This window comes from Crocodylus porosus, unplaced genomic scaffold, assembly GCF_001723895.1.
Source record: "Crocodylus porosus isolate Cpor-Errol unplaced genomic scaffold, CroPor_comp1, whole genome shotgun sequence".
In the NCBI taxonomy this organism is placed as follows: domain Eukaryota; kingdom Metazoa; phylum Chordata; order Crocodylia; family Crocodylidae; genus Crocodylus; species Crocodylus porosus.
This window is the reverse complement of record NW_017728931.1, coordinates 87,073,971-87,098,072: the sequence shown is the minus strand read 5'-3', so window position 1 is coordinate 87,098,072 and position 24,102 is coordinate 87,073,971. Positions and strand designations below refer to the sequence as shown.

The 24,102-nt window shown below is 41.9% G+C and overlaps 1 protein-coding gene across 1 annotated transcript in view; it reads right to left on the bottom strand.

The window, feature by feature from the left end:
* LRIG3 (leucine rich repeats and immunoglobulin like domains 3) overlaps positions 1-24,102 on the bottom strand; it is a gene marked incomplete at its 5' end in the record, with an annotated part of 64,089 nt that overhangs the window by 22,713 nt on the left and 17,274 nt on the right. The window contains 5 exons of the mRNA XM_019543945.1: positions 1,145-1,288; positions 1,702-1,845; positions 2,144-2,287; positions 3,553-3,696; positions 4,345-4,479. Coding sequence (XP_019399490.1) covers positions 1,145-1,288; positions 1,702-1,845; positions 2,144-2,287; positions 3,553-3,696; positions 4,345-4,479 — 711 coding nt within the window. The remainder of the gene's footprint in view (positions 1-1,144; positions 1,289-1,701; positions 1,846-2,143; positions 2,288-3,552; positions 3,697-4,344; positions 4,480-24,102) is intronic.

Here is a 24,102-nt window from a genome sequence, read left to right as displayed (position 1 = left end):
ATAAGTACTTTGTTACTCTCCTAACTACTGAAGGGGCCTAAGATATATTCTATAGGTAACATTTTTGATTCACTCACTTCCTTCTCACCCTTCCTCCAAGATACATAATTTCAATAAACATCCATTATTTTAGACAGACAAATGCTTAAGAATGACAAAAGCCTGCATAATCATCAACATCTGATCTTCAGTTATCTACTGAATATATCTATACTTAGATTTCTTCTGTCGTGACTCCTATCCTGGGGGAACCACTCCAAACAGATTAAGAAGTAACAGTGATTACGGTGCCTAAGCAATCAGTAGTGATGCTGCCTGAATCTCTCAATAGGGAAGAAGCAGTGTATAAGAGCCCTCAGGAAATGGCAGATCTGTGCTTTAGGTGCAAGTCTTGACATTCAAGAGTTTGAAAGTTTATTTCTTATCAATTTAAGAGGACTCAAAGTCAGGACATGAGATACTAAAGTAGGTGACTGCAGAGTAAGAGAAACATGTACATGACAGTAGGCTTAGTACATGACACCTCTTGTGGAGAGGTTTACTTTGGAACAAAACTATATGAAGAGGATAATGAAACACTGATGGGAGCTGATTGTCCTGTTGTGGTCCCTTCCCCCTCTCCCCTATAGCTTGTCTAAGAGCAGCTTTGTGCTGGAGGCTAGGAATGAGAAAGAAGCAGGGCTGATACCCTACCTCTGAATGAAAAGCAACTGCAACAGTCTCTCTCACAAACTTGTCTGGGATTCACATGCACAGTAGGAACCAAAACAGCACCATTAAGAGTTAGTATTGTGTGTTCCTGCCATGACCTATTCATTTATTTATTTTCTTCCCTCAGAGATTCTTTTAAGCAGCTACCTTAAGAAATCTTGCTATGACAGATAACAAGATGTATATACGTTAAAAAAAACGTGGACAGACTGTAATGAAGGAAGAACAAGACATTGTTTCATGACTACCCTGAATAAAATCTTATTAAAAAGAAAAGCTGTATACAAATCTGGGAAAGATTACCAAAAAAAAAAAAAAAAAATTGTAGTTCTACTTTTCCTTAAGAACAAAAATAAAAGTACTTGGAATGAAAGTGGGTATATTTATATATCAGTTTGGTTTCTGACCATGAAATCAAGTTGTGTCAACTTACAAAGTCTGTAAACTGGAAAGTCCCCGGAAGGCACAATCAGCAATGTAATTTACTTTGTTGTTCCCAATGTAGAGTCCAACCAGTAGGCTTAAACCAATGAAGCTTGAATCATCTAACCTTGCTAAGTGATTGAACGTTAAATCCCTGCAAGTTCAAAAAAGAAAAATCTCAGTTGTTTATAGTGGAGTGTTTATTGTTCAATTCTGTTCAATATTTTGTTACAATGAAGACATGGCTTTCAGTTAATAAAGGCTATTTATTACACAATTTTTTATTATACAGTTTGTGTATTATTTCCTGTTATCACAAATTACTGCAGAATGGATTTCTTTCACTTGAAAATTACTGTATCAAAGCTTTAGTACAACTGCCACAGAGAACTGAAGCAGTCACGGTTGGCTTCAACTTTTTCCAACAAAATATGACTCTCTCTCACACAAAAAACTTGTTGTCAACCTCGAAACTTTGTTATGAAAAATTTACAGTTCAGTGGTAAGCAGCTCATGCTTTGGCAGGTAACCTGCTTTCAGAAGTGGAATAGAATAAAAGCTACTCACAGCTCACTGAGTTTCTGGCAAAATTCCCAGGCATCAGGACTGATCCTGCTGATGGCATTGTGGCTGAGATGAAGTTGCTGCAACATAAGCAAGCCATAAAGCCAGCCCTTGGTGATCTCTGTTAGGTTATTATGGTCCAGCTGCCTATGCACACACAGAAAAAAAAAGGGTTTAAAAACTCAAATGAAGGACACGCTTTGTCATGGATCTTTATTTGATTGTGAGTTATCAGCTAGATAGTAATATTTATTGTATGGAAATGAGCTGAGGATTGCAGAGCAGCAAGACAGATTGATCAAACTTGAAGGTATTTTCAAATTGAAATATTTTGGCTTGGTTTTTGGAAAGTTGTGGTATGTGAATATGTAAAACAAACATGTCTACTCATTTGTGTGATGCAAGGTAATTTTCTTCCAAAGGGACTGTGAAAGCTTATACTCACAAGATTTCCATGCTGGTTAATCCCCAGAATGCTCCATCCATGAGTCTAGTTATCCCATTTCGCTGTAGCTTTAATGATTTCAAAGCAGTAAGTCCTTGAAAAGTAAGGCCATCTACATGTCTTATTTTGTTACGATTCAGCTCCCTGAAAAAATAAATTGTACAGTTGTAACAGAGTAAGTTTATTTGGATGCCTACACCACTTCCATCATTATGATGAAACAAATTTTAAGTATTCATAAAACAATGTAAACAAGATGTAACAGAAATAGACATTTTACTTTAATACAAATACGATTAACTATGCTAATACTATTCTGTATTTCAAATGCAAAACACAGGTGCTTGGTGTTACTTTCATTTTAAATGCAAAGGGTGCATGGGCTTAGGAGTTATGAAAAGCCATGTTCTGAAGCTTACATGTATTAACTTCTGCTTTGTAAATATCAAGAAGTTTATTCATAATCAAGGATTCAAATTTAAAAAGGGTCCTCTGAGGATCAAGGCTTCTCATCTGTTTCCTCATAAAGTTAACTAATCTGCTAAGCTACCTTTGCTGCATCAAGGAGAGCTGTTTCTTTCCACAACTTCGTCACTTCACATTCATAAAGACCTAACTCCTACAACCTAGTGATTCTGAAATTTTCATCTTTGCAGGAATTCAGTCATCGTTCCTCTAAACCTGCCACCACTCTCTCTCTCCTCTTCTGTCTCTGGGATTAATATGAAGAAGCAATGAAGGAACAATATTTAACAATAACAGGCCCCAGTATTTTCCTTCATCTTGCTTTGCTTATCTCTTCATATTGAGGTGGCCTACTGTTAATATCAAAATAGTATCACACAGTCCTCTTGCTTTTGCAAGAGCATATACGTTTTCAAAATAAATGCTGTATTCAAGACCTACAATGAAAGTCTTTAGAGACAAAATACTTTGAAATGAACAAAAAAATAAACACTTTTGTAATGCTATTTCTACATAGCAGCTGTAGATTTTTAAGATTTGGTAAAATACGTTCAGACAAAACTATCAGTAAAACTGATGAGGTTCTGTTTAACTTCATACTATTATTCACTGATACATATATTCTAAAAGCAAAATTATTTCCCTTCATTTGTTCTTACCAAGAAAAGATCTATTCTACAGATTATGCAAATTGAGTTCACTTGGTATTTCCTTAAGTAGAGAATTTCTACTGTCTTTGCCTATTTTCTTATAAGGCAAACTAAAATTTTAAATATAGTCTATACACTTCTCATTATTGCATAAGACTTCTATCCATCAGAAGGTTTTAGCAAAGGTTGCGTCTTGCTTTGCTTAGCCTCTGGTTAAATTAAAGGCTAAAGTTCAAGTGCTGCCAGTGCTTTGCAAAACCTGAAAACAATTAACTAATTGTAGGCTGTACTTACAGGTGCTGCAGATGGGAGAGCTTAAACATCTTGTGAGGGATTGATGAAATTTTGTTCCTGTTCAGTTTCAATACCTGAAGTGTGCCAGACAAATTGTCAAAGGTACCAGGCTCCATTGAGGTTATCCGATTACTGTTAATGTACCTGTTGAAACAATGTCTAGAATGTTAAATTTACTGTAATTTTATATGTTTTTAATACTAAGTAGTAAACTATAACCACTTTGCATTGCCTATCACCTGACAAATAGCATTAACTTAACGTGTTTATTAGTGATCTAATCACTACCACTAGTGAATTTCACAGCTAAGAGATTTGTTCCATTCTACAAAAATCTAGCATTGTCAAATACAACATATTGCAAAGGTATGTTACCAGAATATACCTCCAGACTATGTTGACTCAGTGTTTCTCTAGCTTAATTTAATTCTCAAATCAATAATATGGTAAAGATTCAAAAAAGTTCATGAAACGCTATATGAAACTCAAATCCCATTAAAACCAAGGGAATAATTATTTTTTTTAAATTTATATCGTTAATGATCTCCATCAAGAGATACTTCCATTTGATTTTTTAAAAATATATGGTTTTTGTCTTCTACAAACTAAAAAACTCAAGATAAAAGAATCTATGTTCTTTTATCAAATAATCTATAAAATGTGAACAGGTGAAGCTGGCAATAAATATTTTAAACTAGACTCAAACCTCCTCTGTGCTAACATACTAAGTTTTACCATAATGAGTAATATTTTGAAAGCACATTGTATCATTTTAAATAAAGTTTTACTTACAAGTACTTGAGTTGCAAAGGAGGAAACAATGTAGGTTTCAGTTCTGCAATATTATTGTTGCTCAGGTCCAAAGTTTCTAGAGCTTGAAATGGTTTCAGATATTCAGACAAGATCTCAGCAATCTTGTTATTGGTCCTGAAATTGGAAAACAATGCTCAAAGATTCTGTCATACCTAAACAAAAAATATGCCAACTATACAGCACCCTGGAAATTTAGTTCTCAACTTCTGAATTTGACAATCAGTCTTTAGGTAAAGTAGCATAATGAAATAGTTTCTGTAATTAAAACATTAACTACTGTAACAAACTAAAATTCTGCATGATTAGAGAAAGCGAAACCATGCACATGTATCTACATTTCCATAGGAGACAAAAAGAATCAGTTTTGTCTGACACTCCAGCTACCGTGATGCAGAGGATTTTAAAGACCAGAAGGAACCATTATACTAATCTATTCTGACTTCCACTGTGCAGACCGTACAATTTCACCCAGTATTTTTTTCATCAGACCCAACAGCTTGAACAAAGGCATATTTTTTTAAATAAATATTTAGAACTAGCATTGAGCAGTAGCACACTCAGTACTTCAGGGAGATCAGGTCAACATTTTTGTTGCTTCAACCAAAGCGCACACCAAAGGTGCATGTGTTCCTGTTTTAAAGATTTAAGCATTAAAAGCATGAACATCCACCCAAACTATCATAAATAAAAGAGCTAGATTAGAAAATGAGACTTATGTTGTGCAACACAACAGAAAGTTATTGCCTATAAATCAACCCAGTTGTTAACCCTGCATTTAAAGATATTAATTCATCTCTATTAATAATGTAACTTGTATGTATTGCAGAACTCATATCGTGAGCTTGGAATTCATATATGGTTACTGTGCTAAAGTGTCTGCTCATTATAGCTCCATAACTAGTTAAACAAATGGTTATTTTAAACTGTTACAAAGACACACACCAACTTATGCCAGTGAGCAGTATATTTTTCACAGCAACCAAGTTTCTGTGTTCATACATGCTACCTAATCTTCTTTGTATCGGTATATGCCATAAAACCCGAAGCACCACCCCATGTTTCTCCAGAAAGAAGTAATGCACAGGAAATATATACACAGCTCAGAAACAAGCATAGAGGGAAATGCATTCTGGGATATACTGCTACAGAGAACTTGGAAGGGTGGGTAGTAAAGGGAGCTAACAAAAATGACAACAAGAATGTAATGATCTGCCAGTCTGTGGCTGTTAACTGGTTAGGTTCAAATCTGCTGATCTGCTCTAGCTGAAATACCTCCTATATGTGGTTGTGCCAGTGATCAAAAGCCAGGATCATTTTTCCAGATTCTGGAGACTGGATGTTAAGCAGCTTAATTGTTACCACAACCACATTGCTTCTGAGAAGAGATGGATAATGTTCAACTTGATCAAACAGTAAGTCACAGGTTTTGCAGTGGGTGCATAGGAAGGGGATTATTACTCAAGAGAAAAAACAAACAAAAAACAAAACAAAACACTTGATTCAAGTTAAGTAAAAGTTAAAAATTAATGGGCCCTCGCACCATGTGTGGGATTGAGTCAGTGATCCTGCAGCCCATCTAACATCACTCTTGTTCTGTATCATGTTTCAGGCCTCAGGCTGTCTGGTAGAAGTAACACTACATTTTTTTTAACTCTTAGCTGGAAGTATTTATAATAAATGGAAACAAATTACTTTAATAAAAAACAACAACAAACATTACCACCATAAGGCTAGAGTTAGATAACAGGTCACAGAGCCTTGCTTTTATGCATTAGTTTGTTTATAAGGTAATAACTAACAAGGTATTAAAACTGCCAATTACTTGAATGACGAATAAAATTTTCCTCGCAGTAAAAGTGTGCTCCAGCAGAAGCCAGCAATTTCCTGAACTGCACGCCTCCTAAATTGCAGTGTGAAAGTGTTCAGTTATTGAGACACTTACACAGTGCTGTCTTTGTGTCAGTATTGCTTCATAAAACAGAAATTCCTTACAACTGGCAGAATAATAGCCCCTGTATAACAAAGTTTAGTTGACTCTAATGGAACTGAATAAAACCCAAATACAACTTTCAGATTAGCACTTCACCTGGCAAATTACTTGGTAAACCAGTTTGCAGAAAATCAAGGAGGTATTTTGATGGTGGAATCACAGAAGGAAAAGAGAAAGTGAATTCATTTGTTCACTAAACTAGAATTATATATCAATAGTATTATTACATCTGTGAATATGGGACAAAAGACACAGTTATTTAGCCCCCACTATGTAGTGTTGCTGCTTCATATATGTGGGATATGCAAAAACAAAATATATTTAAGCACTTCATGTCCTCTTGCCTCCTCCAATCCAACCCTTTTCAGCAAAAGTGAAAATTCAGTGTGAATAAAAAATTGGTGCTGGAAATACACCAAAACATTCTATTTAAAAATGCAACACTAAATTAAATAGAGGTCTCTGTTGTCACAATCATTTTATTTTTATAATCACTGTAGGAAATGAAATAAAAAGTCAACCGATTCCTTTTTGTCAAGTTATTTATTATATTAGTCAAAAACATTTTTTAAATATAAGGATGTATGTCAGAGGGGAGAAACAAACTGTATCCTCTTTCTTGACATAAAGTACCATCAAAGTGTGACACTTGAACAAAAACTTCCCAACAGACTACTGAAGAGTGCCATGTTATCAAACTCAGACAAGACACATTGCACATACTGCCCTATTTCATTTCACAGATTCTCAAGGGAAGAGATAGCAATGAGTATATTTGCTGGTAACAGCAGAACCAAAACATCAAGTTCTCACAGCAGTATACCTGAACCAACTGGGCTACTTGCAGATGCTAAACACAAACAAACAATACCCCACTCCAATAAAACAACACCCCCCCCACAAAAAACAACCCCCCCCCCCCCAATGTGCTTTACTGGAAGAAGCATCACATTACTTCAACCCAGTTCTGCAGTGCATGTACAGTTCAGGCACTTCAGCAGGGCTTTTGGGCACTTTTAGCTAAAGCTGATTCAACCAGCTATTAGATAAAAGTGGCAAAAAGCCACACTAAAGTGCTTCAAGTTTACAGATGTCAGGCAAGACAGCTGCCTCTTCTGGGCACGTGCAGGGCTTGACACCATGTTTAAAGTGCCATTTTATTTGAGGGGGAGAAGAGAGTTTACAACTACAAGCACTCTCAGATTCTAACTTTTCCCCTCATTCTGCACTACTGAGGCCACATCTGGAGTACTGTGTCCAGTGCTGGGCCTCCCACTATAGAAAGCATGTGGACAAGTTGCAAAGATCCAGTGGAGGGGAACAAAAATGGTGAGGAGGCTGAGGCACTTGACTTATGAGAAGAGGCCGAGAGAACTGGGCTTATTCAGTCTGGAGAAGAAACGACTGGGGGAGGACATAACAGCAGACTTTAACTACCTGAAGTGGGGTTCCAAAGAGGATGGAGCTAGACTGTATCAGTGATGGTAGAGGACACATCAAGAAGCAATGGTCTCAAGTTACAGCATTGGAAGTTTAGGTTGGATATGAGGAAAAATTCTCTCACTACCAGAGTGGTGAACACGTTACCTAGAGAGGTGGTAGAATCTCCATCCTCATAGGTTTGTAAGGCCAAGCTCAACAAAGACCTGGCTGGAATGATCCAGATGGAGAAGGTCCTGCTTTGAGCAGGCGGTTGGACTAAATGACTTCCTGAGGTCCCTTCAAACACTAATTGTCTATGATTCTTTACATATTAGAAACCGCTCTCACTCTCAACACACTACAATGCCCTTGGACCTCAGACTCCTCCTGTGATGGCATATGGAGGCGTGGATCCTGAGGACTGCTCTACATAAACAGATAAGAATCGGTGTAGCAGTTTGAATTCATGATTTCTGTCATCTGAGTGCCCACACAGAGACCTACAGCAAAATGGTGTGAATTCAAACTGATTTACTTCTTTCTGTACAACTCTAGAGAAACCAATAGTAGTAAAATACCTTATAGAGCGTGTTAATAATTAATTTTCTACGTTATAAACATAAAAACACATGTCATAAATGTCAAGAGGATGCTACAGCCACATCACTAGTCCAAGATGTCTATAACAACCCAATCAATCAAGGTGATATGGGCCATTTTATACAAACAGCAGCAACAGCATATTTGACATATTGTCTTATAGTTTCTTTGGCCTTGGGGAAAAATAAGAGAGAGTAGCAATTTCTGTCAGTGTCTTGTAAAGGATCTAGTTAACAACATTTATAGATATTTTAAAATATTGTTGAAGGAAATTATTTTAACCAGGTGTTTATTAGTATGATTGTATAAATAAGTACTCCCAATTAGTAATGATTTGCTACATTTTAAATACCCGTGTAAGTCAACTCTCGTTACAGAATGCTCTGATCCTGTTATCTGTAGTCTGCCATTTTCTAAAACTGGGAAAGAGCTAGTGCTATACCTTGCACCTCTGTCTTGAATTCTTATCACCTACATCCCAAATTGTAACATACTGGGCATTGATAGACATGCAGCTCCCCACTATAATTCGTGGTGCTTTGCAAGAAGCACCATGAGTTACCACTATCCCAGGGACCCAACAGATGTTTGCTGTCGGGTCCTGGGGATTGGGAGATAAGATGCATTTTTGTAGCTGCCCTCCTCCTAGCCCTGGCCCTGTCCCCTCCAAGCCCCAGCACAGTCTTTGGAATGGGAGGGGAGGAACAGAGGCAGTTTGTTCTGTGGGCTTCCCCACTGATGCTGGAGGATGGGGCAGGTGGATGGAAGCCCCCCCACACTGGGGGGCTCCAATCACCCACCCCACCCTCCAGCACTGGCAGGGCAACCCCCAGAATGAACTCCCTCTGCTCCCTTCCCCCTTCCCATTCTGAAGACAACATGGGAAGCAGAGCTCAGCTTTATCAGCCAAGTCCTGCTCCCAGCCACACTGACAAATGTTAAAGAAGGAGCTCTACTTTGGAGAGCCTTCACCTGAGCCCTCATATATTGAGGATTCAGGCTGTCACCTGACTGAGCATTTTTAATGTGTTCCACAGCTATGTACTTCTGTCAGTGCACAGCTGAAGAGTGCTGTCAGTGGCTGATCACATGACAAACTGTCACATCTGTCAGTACCCACTATTGCTTCCCTTTCCCAAAAAGCAATCAAGTTTTCTTTGCAGCTGGATCTTAGCCCTTTTCCTTTTGGTATACTCCCTATCTATTTACCTCAAGATCATGAGGTAAGGTAGAAATTTAGAGATTGTGCACTGAAGGTGTGGGACCAGGGGAAGGAGCAATAACTAATATTAGTCCACTTTGGCATTCGGCTTCCCCTCTTAAATTTCTCCAACTTCTATGGCAGTTTTGCCATCCTTTCTTCCCTACCCAATCATGTCTACCTCTGTCATTTTGACATTAACCCTCTCCACAGTGTCTTCCTTAAAATCAAAGGCTCACAGGAGAATAAATGATAGGGGAATACATTAAAGAAAGGAACAATAAAACTAAAAGGGAAAAAAGTCTAGGGCAATTCTTAATGACTGGAGATAGAGACTCTGCAATTCATTCCCCCAGATATGGTGGGAGACTCATCCTTTGCAGCATTTAGAAATAGACTAGGTAAAATCCAGGGAGGGGAGGGAATTCCACAGCTGCTCCAGGGGGAAGGAGGGAAGATCTTAGTATTTTTCCTCCCATCATTTTGATAGCTAACATAATTTTAGTAGAAACATTCAGATAATTTATCCAGTGCGATTAATAATCGATGTGACTTAAAATATCATGTTGTTTGAAAGTTAACTCCTTGCTGGCATACAAGTGGGACTGTGCACCTTTCTCGTAATTATACACCTGACTCCAGGTGGAGTTGAATGATTCTCTCTCTAATTGTTAAAAAAAATCAACAAAACATTTTAAATGAAACGCTTCTTTCAAAAAAACAGATGCCAGAAAAGAGCCAAGTCAAAATCCTGGCACACTTCCAGCCCTGCTGGCAAGTCTACAGGTCTGGTTCACACAGACTTCTTACATGCCTTGAGCCAAGCAGCTGCTTTCTTCTTGAGGCACTCATCCCATTTCACTCTTCTATTTAGTGATTTTGACAAGCTTTCAGGTTAGAGGTCAGAGCATCCCATTTATCGGGGTATCAAGGCTCAAAAATACAATGTAAAACCCTACTATCATGGCTGGCCCTCTGGCTGAACCTGACTAGCTCTTAGGAATGAAGAGGCAGATAAATTTGCATATCACATATATGGAACAAGTTTCTGCAGGGGAAAGGTGTACTGATATTCAAACTGAGGGTGAAGTTACATGTTACACATAGACCATTCTAAAAGCACTTAAAATACAAGCATATTTAAGTGAAAGATGCTTAACTCTTGCTAAGTGTCCTCTGAGCATCTCAAAGATATGCTACTTTGGGCAAGGGTTAACTCTGGGCTATGATACCCAGCTCATATTAGGGTAACTTCAGTCTGCACCATAGAGATAAAACAAGCAATATGTGGTCCTCCAACATCCCAGATGCACTCTGTCAGCCCCTGCCCCCCCCCCCATTCCATGAACAAAATTTCCATCCTCCCAAACTCCACTGTCTAAGGCATGGTACTGTGGTACTGCCTGGGAGCAGACATGACTCTGCCTGTGTCAGGAGGTGAATAGCAACACAGGGAGCATGGAGCTGGGAAGTAGAGAGATACGGGCACTGTGGGTTCCCTCCATAGATCCTCCACATTCCCTCCACCTGTGGAGGGGGGTGGGGACAGAAAGAGGGCTATGTTGTGGGGAGTCCTTCACTGATCCCTGCCAACCCAAACAGATCCCAGCCTCCATGAACCAATCTTAGCTCCCTCCAGCCTTCCCCAGAGAAAACTATAACTTTTGCTCAGAGTGGAGCAAAAGCTGGGGAAAGGTTCAATTAACCTTTGTTACTTAAGGTTAGTTGAAATTTTCCCATGCTACCTGGCCCACTTCCCCCACATTCCATCAGCTCTCCACTGGTCAGACAGCTTAATGGTGGCTGTGGATTTGCTTCACACCCCTATTCCCATCCTGGTATGGGGTATTTGGAAGGGAAGGGGGTGGAGAAAGAGAGCTGTACTATCAGTAAAGAGACAACAGGGTTTAGTGTAGTGGGACCGCATCTAAACCAAACCCCTGCCTGAGGCAGAATTATCCCTATCCAAATCAACTGTCTAACCCTTGGCAAAACTACACTGTCAACTCTGACACAACACAAGATAACACAGGTAAGCATGGGGCCCACGGCACACAGTGGTTTGCTGCTGTGCATGCTGTTAATATACACTCAAAGGATTCCAGGACTCCCAAACCCCCTCACCCTCCCTGCCATAAAGGAGGAAAGCAAAAACCTTCACAGTCCAACAAATCTGACCATGGGTAAAATTATCTCCTGACTCCAAATATAGTGATCGGTCTCACTCTGAGTGGAAGGGCAAGACCATCTAGCCAGGGATCTCCAGTTTTAAATCCCAGCAGAAGCACTGGCATTTCTCAGTCCCTGTCTCCAGCCTTGGCTGCAGACAACACCCTGCAAAAATTCTTACACTCTGGGAAAGGCTTACAAAAACCCTAACACATGTACCAGTGGGGGGCTGGGGGGGAAGGAGAAGGAGGGACAGGAGAAAACCCATAGTAGAATATAGGCATAGCTATGCCTAGGATCAACCCTGATTGGTGACTGTCTAAACTCTTCTTGAACGCTTCCAATGATCAAGTCCACTATGTCCCTAGAAAATCTATTTCACTTTAGACAGGGCTAGCCAGTTGCAAGTAGACAGGCATTATCGCCTCCCATGTATTTGCACCCAATGTTTCTATACATTGATGTATCCCAAAACCACATCTGCCTTTTGTGAAGCTGCATCACACTGTAGAATCATCTTGAGTCTGTGATCCATCAACACTCCCAAATCCTTCTTCATAGTGCTGTCATCCAACCACATGTCACCCTTTTTGTATTTGTATATTTTTTTATTCTTCCAGAGATGCAGCAATGTGCACTTGTCAGCATAGAATTTCATCCTGTTAGCTCTAGCCCACCTTTCCTATTTATTGAGATCCTGAATTGCTCTTCTGCCTTTGGACATATTTGCAATCCTTCTCAGTTTTGTCTTGTTTTCAAATTTGATGCATGCCAGCACCCAAATCATTAATGAACGCATTGAATAGCACTGGTCCCAGGACAGATCACTGTGGGATTCCACTTGAAACGTCCTGCCATTCTGACATCCATTTATAATTACCTTTTGCTTGCAGCTAGCGAGGTAGTTGTCTATTAACCTTATAGTAGTTTTGCCTAGTCTGCATTTCTCCAATTTCTTTATGAGAAGGCTATGCTGGACCTTGTCAAAAGCCTTGCTGAATTCCAGATACACTATATCCACAGCATTTCCTTCATTCACCCAACTAGTTACTCTGTCAAAGAAGGTGATCAAGTCTGTTTGACATTATTTGCTCTTAGGAAATCCACACTGCTTGTGATCAGCGTTTCCTCTTCCAAATCCTTGTAAATGGACTTCTATAGGATATGCTCCAGTACCTTCCCAGGTACTGAGGTGAGGTTAAGCAGTCTGTAGTTCCCTAGTTCTACTTTTTGCCTTTTTTAAAGAGTGGCACTAGATTGGCCATTTTTTAGTCCTTTGGTACCTCATCTGTCTCCCACGACTTCCTAAATGCTGTTGCCAAGGGCTCTGAGATCTCCTCTGCCAGTTCCTTCAAGGCCCTGGGATCAAGTTCATCAGGGCCTGATGACTTGGATTCATACAGACCTATCAAAAGCTGTCTGACCATCTCCTTCATTATCTTCCCCCTCAGCTTGCCCCTGCCTTATCTGGATAATCCTTATTAGGTGTCTGGCTGCAGCTTAATTTTTTTGTGAAGACTGATGCAAAGTAGCTGTTGAAAAAGTTCTGCCTTCCGTTAGGAACTCCCCCTGGCTGTTTAACAGTGGACCCACAACTTCCTCAGTTTTTCTTTTTTTATTTATAGGAGCTTTTTGTGTCTCTTTACCCTCCCTTGCCAAGTGCTACTTTGGCTGGTCTCTACAGGTTCTTTTTGTTTTCTGGTATGCTTCCTTGGTGACCTGCTCATTTTTTTATTGCCTGTATGTTTTCCTTTTGCATTTGAGGCATCATAAAAGCTTCTTGTGAAATGACATTGGTTTCTTGCCATTATTCTTACATTTCTATTAGGTTGGAAGAGTTTCTTGTTGGGCTTCTCTTACTTTAGAACTCCCAGCCCTCCTGGGTGCCTTTATTGGTCAATCTTTCTTTCCATGGCACTATGCCTATTAACCCTGTAAGTTAGGTGAAACCCACCTTTTTGAAACCTAGAGTCCTAGGTTTGCTGACTTTGTGTTTTCCCTGTCTCAGGATCTAGAATTCTTTCACATTACGATTGCTGTAGCTGCAGCTCCAAGCTGCCACCCTGCAACTCCATTCTGCCATTATGCTAAACCCTGGAAGCTGGATGGGAATGGGAGTGTGGAGAGAAGCCACAGCCCCCGTTAGGCTGCTTGGCCATAGACAGCTGGCAACACTTGGGGAAAATGGGCCAGATGACATGGGAAAACTTCAAATAACCTCTCTGTAACTGAGGTTAACTGAACTTTTCCACAGCTTTAGCCTTGCTCCAAGTGTAGCCCTCTCTGAGGAAGTTTGAAGGGTCTGGGGTCAGGTCCTGGGTGCTAGGACTGGGGGAGGAGTCCCTGCAGTACAGGTCTGTCCTGCCATCCCCCACTCCAGGACGGGAATATGGAGGGGCTTGCAGAGGGAAGCCATAGTGTCCATGACCCGCATAGTCCTCCTCCCGTCTCCATGATCCCACTGCTGCAAACTCCACTGTCTCCTAGCCATGCCCCTGCTCACTGGCCCTCTAATGACAAGTCAGAGCTGTGCAGGAAAGAAGCACTATTAATGCTCAACACATTCCAACTTTAACACTGCTTAACAGTCTACAGATTTAGTACAGTCTATGTGTTTTGTGAGGAAAAATGCAGAAAAACATACACTTTCCCTTTTGAAGCAAGAAACCACTGGTGGGAAGAGAGCCAGGGGCAGGGGGTGCTGGGCTACTATGAGGCAATGCCAAGCTGCAGAGCCGTGATTTCCCCTCGCCCCCACAGGCAGGGGCGGGGGCTGCAGATGGAGCTCAGACTGTGGATCTCTCTTGTGCCCAGATCCCAGTCCCTCCACCATGGGAAGGGAGGTGCTGAGCTCCCCACAGAGGGCAGTTGGGGCCTTCCCACCACAGCACCGAGCCTCCCAGCTGCATGATGGGTCTGCCCAGCCCTACTGCAGCAGCGAGGCCCAGGCAGGGTGACAGGCTCCCTGCACCTCCCGCTGTGCTTGTGTCCCTGCAGGCCCATCATACGGCTGCACTGCTAGACCAAGGCCTCCTCAACTCACCCTGAGGCAAGCTCAGGGTCTGGCTCCAGCAGGTGGTCTCCACTGTGTACGTTACAATCTTCCCCCTCCTGCCCATGGGGAGACAGAGCAGCCACTTGAGCCTGGGAACCTGCTGCAGCCCTAATGCTGCCCTTGGGATCCCTCCTGCACTGCTGCCCTTCAGGAAAGCCCTGGGGCTGTGCTCTAGGGAGCTCCCCCCAGGGCAGTGTGCAGGCAACTGTGGCTGGGGGAAAGTCACCTGCTGTCACCTTCCAGCAGCATCAGCGGCGATGTTTCAAGGCCATGGGGCCCTTGGCTGTGGCAGTGAGAGGAGGAAGCAGCACCACCCCACAAGCCACCTTGACCTCTACCCTCAACCAGCTGCTCCCCTCCCCCAGTCTGGCTTGCGCCTACAGGGGCTACCCCCACAGCACCTAGCTGCAGGATGTGGGGACTGGTGGCAAGTCCTCCCCAGCAGCTGCCAACATGGTTTCACCACACAGCACTGGCAGCCAGGACTGTGCCACTGGGGGGCAACAAAGGAGCCACCATGTGCCCATGAGCCCCAGAAACAGCAGCAGCAGTGCTGGGCAGCCCCTAGCCAGACTCAGCAGGTGACTGGGGAGATGGGGGATGGGGAAAGGGTTGGGGGTGGTGCCTCTCAATTTAGGACCCAGAGACCTTGTTTCAGGGAGGGGACCCACTTGCAGACTGACCAGGACCTTTCCATTCAGTAACAGGCAAATTTAATGATTAATAGTGATAACAAAAAAGAAGCAATATAAACAATCAAGCAATTCTATATATCCACCAAATCCTAGGGCTGTCGTCACAGTCAAAGTACATCTGGCCAGGACACAGGCTTCACTCTGAGGCTCTTTCTTAGGTGTCAGATATCAGCAGCGTGGAGATGGGATGCCAAGGCCAACTCTCCCCCTCCAGTGGAGTGGATGAGGCAGGTGGGTGGCATGCCTTCTATCCATGGTGGCATCGGGATAGGCATCGGGACAGGGATCCCTCTCAGGGATCCTCTTGGGGAGGGATGACGAAGGACCCTTTGTTACTCTCAAGCCTCTAGTTTTGTATTCTCCTTCCATCCTTGTGTATTGCCTCTTCATCTGCAGCTGTCTCTGGTTGGTTATCTCTCTGTGGTCACATGTCCACGTAGCCTTCTGGGCCTTTTCCTAATTTGGTCTGCTCCCCCCAAACCAGAACTCAGGCCCCCCCTGTTCTGGGGTCTTGCTAGCTGGTGTCACTTATCTTGTGTTATGGGCAGTATGGTACATACTCTCTTGGTTGCCAGCCTGTACGTCCTTGTTGGCCTTGTCGTGTTCGACAGCCTGCCTGCTTCTAGGGCTGTGAGAAACTGTGTGTGCAAGACCCAGACTTCTTAGAAATCAGTTAACACCTGCTGCTCACCCTGAACCCTTTAAATGCATATATCTATACCTATAAGCCAATTCCCAAAAAGTAAACATTTAAATGCCATTTCTAAGCCAACAGGGTATAGGGGTGGGGCCAATGCCCGCTAGGTTCCCTCCTCAGGCCTCAGTGGGGGGGCTGTAGGGCTACTCAGGAATCCTCCTGCTTCAGCTCCCCTTTCCCCCCCCCAACTCTGCCCCCCAGCTCCACATCAGGGGCCCTAAGTTGTAGGCCTCCTGTGACCAACATCTCCTGCTGGGCTTGGGGCTGGCCCAGCCCGGGCCTGTGGCTGGGAGTGCTGGTAAACAGCTGAGGCAGTCGGGAATCTGTGGCTTGCGAATGAGGGGCAACAGCTGGCTAGGCACCAGCATGTCAGGGCTGCTCAGTGCCACAAAGCAGCAGGGGGAATAGCAGCAGTTGGACCCATGTTCTAGTGTGGGAGGAGGGAGCAGGTCCTGGGAGGGAGGGAGCAGGGGGGAGGCAGGGGTTGCAGATCAGGAGTGAGGGGCACCAGTAGGGATGGGCTGCTCAGTGCCACAAAGCAGCTGTGGGGGCAGGAAGCTGCAATTGGACCGGTGTCCTGGTGAGTGGAGGGGGCAGGGGGAACTCTGATTTTCCATGATAAAAGCTAAAAATCAAATGCCAAAATATACAGGTATTTAGAATTTATTTTATTATAATGTTTGAGGCTTCCAAACTGCTCTAAAATTGCAAATACATCAACAAAACATTGTGTTCAACTGATATCTATATGTAGTGTGGCAGTTCATTTTAAATGTGGAAAGACATGGATTTTGTGCATTTTTAAACAGAGAATTTGGGGGTTTTAAATCAGAGAATTTTGGATTTTTCAACAGAGATATCAACAGAAATCCTGATGATTTGTAACTTCAACCAAGTGTGGGGAAAGTAAAGGAAGGGAAGGAAAGGGAGCTGTAAAATGACAAATACTAGGAAAAGTGAATGATTCCTCAGAATAAGGGAGAAGGACAAAACAAAAAGAAAAAGAAATAAACCAACAAACAAACAGAAACAAACCACTTCATACTTTAGCTTCAAAAGACAAGCAGTGCTTTACCTCATGCTTCACTGGTAATTCATAATTAACTTTTCTCTGGAACGCGCGCTCCCTGTCCATTCTGCCTTTGCCAAAGTCACCAGTGAATATAGCTAAGTGAAACTGTGATTGTAAAGCGTTGATCTTGCTAACATAGATAGCAGCAACAGCAAAGATATGGGGCACATATTTCAGCAGAGCTAGTATCCAAAATGTAAGACTTCCATGGATTTAGGCACATACGATCACTGCTACCCCATGCCCAGGCGTTTGTCACCATACTTTTGTATTGCTGCTACCTCTGTTAGCTAGATTAAAGATACCTTAAGCTCAGGCATGCCTATCATTTACACTTCATTTGCTATAAGGACATACTGACTGACAAAAGCTCTTGGCTATCTCCCCACAGTCAATCACTTCCTTTCCCTGGGCTTGAGATTGAGTGCTTTCCTAGTATTAATTCTACCTCTAGTGTCCAACCGCTTCTTCAGTGTCATTTGGAAGCTCATCTCCTTTCCCCCTTGTTCCAAATCTGGCCTCCTTGGGCCTTATCATTTCTCTTTATCTTCTTGTTCTGGGGAACTGCATGTGGTTCCCCTACTGCAACAACTACTAATTCTATAGCAATGATCTCTGATCTTCTGCCCTTCCATTTTGAATTATCTGCCACTTCTTGGATGGCTTATCAGCTGATAAAAATTAAAATGGTAGCATGAAAACTCCTTACTTAGTTTACTTGCTTTACCATAAAGAAGTATCTTTAATCCTTACCTCAAACTTCCATGTGAACCTCTAAAATAGGTCAAGAATCTACTCTTTCCTCTCAATTCTCACTAAAAAAACCAGCTTGTTTAGAATTCAATATTATTTTTTAAATCTCAGATTCAATGACTACAGGACTTCTGGATACTTCCTTCCTCTCTTACCCACTTACTACCATAAAATCCATTTTCCTTAGTTGGTACCAGTAACCAAGCTAAGCTCCTGTTCTACTTCTCCCACTTATTTCATCCTCCTCTGAGTTCCTCTTCAAAACAAGTCTCTCCCCAGAAGCCTACAAATCTTAACTGTTCCCTTAATAAACTGGTAACTAAAGAGATAACAAAGGCATAAAACACTTGACCAAAGAACTCTAATGCTGAGAGAGAGGCTTCTGCTTAGCATTCTAGCTTTTAGACAACACCAGTCTTTTGGCAGTGTGGCAGGGCACCTTTTGGTGCCTGCCACTTCAATGGCCTGAGCAGGGAGCAGAGCAGCCTGCAGATGACTGTAGTATCAATCAGGAGAGTCACGTGGCCATCAGAAAGCCACCTGATTGGAGGAGGGCCTAGTTGCTGCCGAATAAGAGCAGGCTCTGAGCAGTAGAGCTGGCAGTTGCTGCAGGGAGAACATCCCCTGGCCAGAGCTGCTGCTCCCAGAACACCTGGAGGTCAAGGCTAGGAACAATGGGAATGAAGGAGGTTTCTGGTTCTAGGCAATGACATAAAACTACATCCTGCTGAGGTTGGATGATGGGGCTGCTTGTGGCAGGGCAGCTTCCAGGAAATGCCACACTTGTGCCTCCCACTATGGGGCATCAGAAAGTTTCGGCCCCTGCTGCTTTGCAGGTACCGTGTGGAAGGGAAAGGCTAGCACACCCTGACAGAAAAGCACAAGGGCCCAGGCCTATTGAGTGGGGACTGAGGCAGGGGCCAGGGGTGACAGACACCGGAGGCCATTGAGGGGGCAGAGTATTGACCCCAGAAAGTGGTAGAGTGCAAGGGCTAGAAGCCTGTTGAGAGGCATAGAGCCCAGAATGTGAGTCGAGGCCCCAGTGAGGGGGCTTGTGACCAAGGTAAGTCTCCGGATGCCTGAAGCCAAGCACTGCCCAGCAACTGGACCGGGGGACTAACAGTGGAAGTGATTTGGATGCCATCTGTGAGGCATGGGACACAGTAAAGGGAAGGTCAGAGCCACGTATAAGGGCATTAAATGGGCGGCCTCCCATCTAGAAACATCTATTTATTGTACAACAAAGGCATGGCAGATGAGTTAGGTGGGCGGACTGCCCTAGACAGGTGGGTGGGCCAATACTGTGACTGGCCCTGGGGATGGCCCCCTGTCACAGGCACACAGCTTGCTAAGGCATTAATTTCTATAAAATTTAAGCTTTCATTTTAGAATTGTTTCTAGAACTTGCAGATGTTAATATAACCTTTTGAACATGAAGTAAAGAAGGATTCTTCCAGTACTTGCCTGTATCTGCCATGCCTCCCATATCTCCCGTATTGTGAGATTTTAAAAAAAACCAAACAAACAAACAACAAACACAAAAAACTGGGCTTCTGCCAGGGTACTAACCTTTAATTTTCTTGTCTCTAACCTCACACTCCAAACCAGAGGTGTCCAACTCTTCAGTCCCACGGGTTGCATCCAGGCCACGGGGATTCTCAAAAGCCAAACAACCCACCCCTGGTAGTGGGGTGGCAGTCTAATGGCACAGCTGCCAGAACTGCTATGTTGGTTCAGCTCCAGAACCTAGTGGTGAATTCTGTTGTCATGTGCCCTTTCCCCACCACTGATTTTAATCACCAATGTTGACCAAAGACCCCAAATTCAAGAACAGGCAAGGGTGGGAGGGAGAACAGCAACACTGTGCACTCCAGGTTCTTGAGCCGCATCAACATGCCCCACAGACCACATAATAACCAATCCCTGCCTTTGGGCTGATAGTTGAACAGTCTTGCTTCAAACAATCCTCACAAGAATTGTCAAAAAGTTATCCCCCTTCCTCAGTTATGCACTGACAAACGATTGTGTATCAAACTATCATGATATTTCATGCTGCCAGCACACAGTCTAGAACACTGCACTGGAACAAATGTGCAAGTGTACGATCAATGTTGTATGTTTTCTTTAATGGAAATCAAAATATTTTAGAATAAATCTTCTTAAAGGATAAAAAGTATGGCCAATGGCATATTTAAACTAAAACTTGTTTACTTATAGTTCCATCTCTTAAATAAAGATGCAAATACACTATTAGATAAGATCATCTTCAAACTTTATAGGAAATTAGACTATGGATCTCATTCAATTATGTATATTAGAATGTGCTTAGCTTTAATCACAGTAGAAATCCCATTGGAATAAATGGAGCTACTCAAGTACTTGAAATTAGACGTGTGCTTAAGTATGTTCCCAAATCAAAGACCAGCTGTGACCATGAAAGTGTTAATATTGGAAGGACATAGTTCATGTACTCTGCTGAGGCAATCAGAAATATGGGTAGGTTAAAATTATGCAAAATCTTCACTGCTGATTACCAAATGGATTTTAAGTAAGGCTGAAAAATAGCAAGACAGCGGGGTGGATTTGATTTAAATCAAATTGATTTAAATTACTGGCCAGGAAGCCTCAATTTAATCATTGTTTTCTACAAAAAGTGTTGTTTGATATTCTCTATTCATTTAACTTCTTAAAACTCTGCACTTTTAAAGAGAGGGCTTGGCTGTGTGTACGCAAATTTGGAGAGACAATAGGGCTGACGGGTAGAAATCAGGTCTGTTATCTCTGATCACCATATACTTCTGTTAAAAAGGATATTATCTCTGGAGACACAAGTCCACAGTTTGAGAACTGAAAATAAGCATCATAAAGATGCTTAATGAGATCTTCTAGACTGAGCACTGAGTCCCATTAGGTAGTTTTTCCTCTAATCTTTACATAGTCTATAAAGAAGCCTCTGGGAACCTCATAAGATTTGACCCCTAATATAGTCCATGGCCTGTTATGACCCATTTATAAAACTTTTCTTAAAAGGTTACATGAATATATTGTCTCAAATAGTATATAATTAGGAGTTATAATCCCTATTCCATGATAATATCTTTAAGCTTTAATATACCTCAGATTAAAATTATCTGTATATAGGTTTATATATTTTTAAAATCTTAACAAAAGAACTAAAGATATGATTAAATTAAAAAAATCTGATTTAAAATAAAAAAAACAAACCTTTTTTAATTAAAAAAAAATGTTGATTTTTTTTCCACCCTGCAAGACAGTAACTAGTCTATTAATCCTCAAGGAAGTTATGTGGATGATCTCATACTACTTCGTAAGGAAAACAGTACCTGGCCCTCAATATTCATTTTGGCAGGAAAAATGAAAGCTATTAAAATATGAATAGATGTATGAATCTTTAGACATACATCACACTTTTTTGTTTAACACAGATTTAATCATCATTTAAATCTACATTTAACATAGATTGTAGATAGAAGATTTCCTCTTTGACTTAAGTGTTAATTTCTTTTCAAGAACTCAGAGTAAAAATACTTTTTTAGACTGGATGGCTGGTTACAGGTATCAAAGACTCATTCATTCTAGAGGGAATAATGGCTGTGTACAAAGTTCATTTTAAGTGCTGGAATATTTCCACCACTAAAAATTATTCTGGAATAAGGACTTTCTTTTCTGCAACAGCCCCCTCTCACCTACTTGTCATGCCTTCCTGGGACTGAGATCCCGGTTTGGGGAAAACACGGGCTGCTCTAATTCTCTACTTCCAAGGCGGGAGAGCAGCAGGGCAAACCCTGCCCACTTCTCACACTGGGACACCAGAGTGAGAGGCAGGAAAGGGATTCAAAATGTCACTCCCTTCACTTGACACTCAGTGCCCAGGAACCAAGTGGAAAAAAGGGCAAACCCATGCGAGGCTCTCAACTGGGGTACTCACAAGTGAGAAGTAGCCAGGGAGCAGTTGGTGGTTGTTGCTCCTCTCTGATTAAATTCAGGTTATTCTTCTACCTGAATGGTGATTTTTATTTTTTTTGTTCCAGGAGAAAAAAAATCTCCATACTTCTGGTTTCTACCAGGAAAGAAATGACTCCCCAGTAGAAAATGATTGCTTGATCATGGTCTGTTGCGTTAAACATACAGAAGTCTACAGCTTTGGTCACGAAGGCTGGGTTAAACATCCCAAGAAACCATTGCTTCATCAGGTAGCGTAAACAGAATTTTATTACATTTTGGTGAGCCGATTGCATCTATATCTTTGTTGAATGTGTAAACCAGATAAGAATAAAGAGATCTTGTTGATGACTGAAGTCTGAATTAATTGAGCAAAGGGAAAAGACAGCAAGAAAGATCCAATAAAGCAAAAGCATAGAAGTGCTTCAACACAGAAGTATAGTTTCTGTGATGATGGCAAGTTACTTAAAACAATTCAGAAAAGTCACTCACAGAGGCTGAGAGAGACTAAGACCTATGCACCAGAGGCAGACAACTTGCTAAGCCTTCTAACTGCAAACCAAAATCTTGCCCCAACTGAGAGCTACAGGATATAAAAAAGTGGCAGATATACTCATACCCCCAGTGTCAGCGATCTGAACCCAGCAAGCAAGCTCACACAATAATTTCTCATTAGATAACTTCCTTCAGGAGCTGTATTTAAACTGCTTGGCAACCATATGAGGCTTGTGAACAGTGATTTGGCTAGAGCACAGAAATTAATGTTCTCCAGCAGCCTCCAGTGTCATGAGTATCGGCATCCCCACGCTGAAAAATGGTGGTGGGGCGCTTTAAAGTTTGTTGAATGAGCTTTAGTTAAAGGCGCCCCACCACCATTTTTCAGTGTGGGGACGTTGGTACATGTGAGACAGCGAGCACTTTTAATTAGTGTGGCTCTCAGAGCTGCACTAATTAAAGCAACCTCCTGGAGCACATGTATTAACAACCTAAAGATCCTATTTTAAGGGTACTGCTCTCTAGAGTACATAAGATTTTTTTTTCAGTTTCTCTTTTTAATACTGAACATTGTCTCATTACTGTGTGTAGATGTGCACGTTTGACAATATTTCACCTCCAGATCATGCATCTAAACCCAGGATTTACTGACAGAAAGTCATTACAGTTTGAAGGCTACCTGAAGACATTCTGAAAAATGACATTGTGGTTTCAGTTTAGTGATTATTAAGCAACCAGCCACATCATGAGACCTTTTATCAGTAATGGCAGTGGTTTTGGCCATCACTACACTCAGGATTGAATGGACCATCACTAAACTTAGAATTAATTGCTCCTAAATGCTGCTCAACAAGAACATGGCTCAAGAACACTGTCAAAAGCATGTTCTTTTCTGGCATAACTAACAAGACTCAAGGGCAGAACATTTCAATCTCTCCACAATTGTGGGACTCTCGTATTGACAGGTGCATGGTAATTTAATGTTCACTTGAATATGAAATTGCCAATTTCAAGTATACTAAAATTTGGGTGTTAATGTTTCCTCACAGATGTCAACATTATGGAAATACTGAAGATGGTTTATGATGATCAATGGTGTCAAACATATGGCTTGCTAGCCAGATCCAGCCCACAGAAGTAGGGCATCTGGTCCACAGGGCTTTTCACAGGCTGGATAACCCGCTACCAGATTTAGCCCATGGGGCTGCCAGAACCAATATATTGGTAGGGGTCAAAACCCATAATGCTTTATTGAATATTTCAGAATACCTTATTTCTCATGTACTCCATGCCTTGGAATATAATGTGCGCCTTGTTTTTGAAAGGCAAATTGGAAAAAAAAATGCTTATGCCTGCATAGAGCAAGGGCAGAGTCTAACCCGCAGACTCTAACACTTGCTCTGCTCACTTACCCACAGCTGAAATCCTAGTTCTCCATTACTGTTGCCAAATAAATCAGTAATTGGGAAAAGGGTGGGGGAGGGGGAAAGCATGATCAGCAGCATTAACACCCTGGTTGCTTGCCATCTTAACACAGTAGCTCTGATAGCCACAACAAGAAGCCCAATGGCTCTGGTTCAGACCCAAGAAGCCTATAAATTGAATGACTCCCTCCCCCTCCAGCT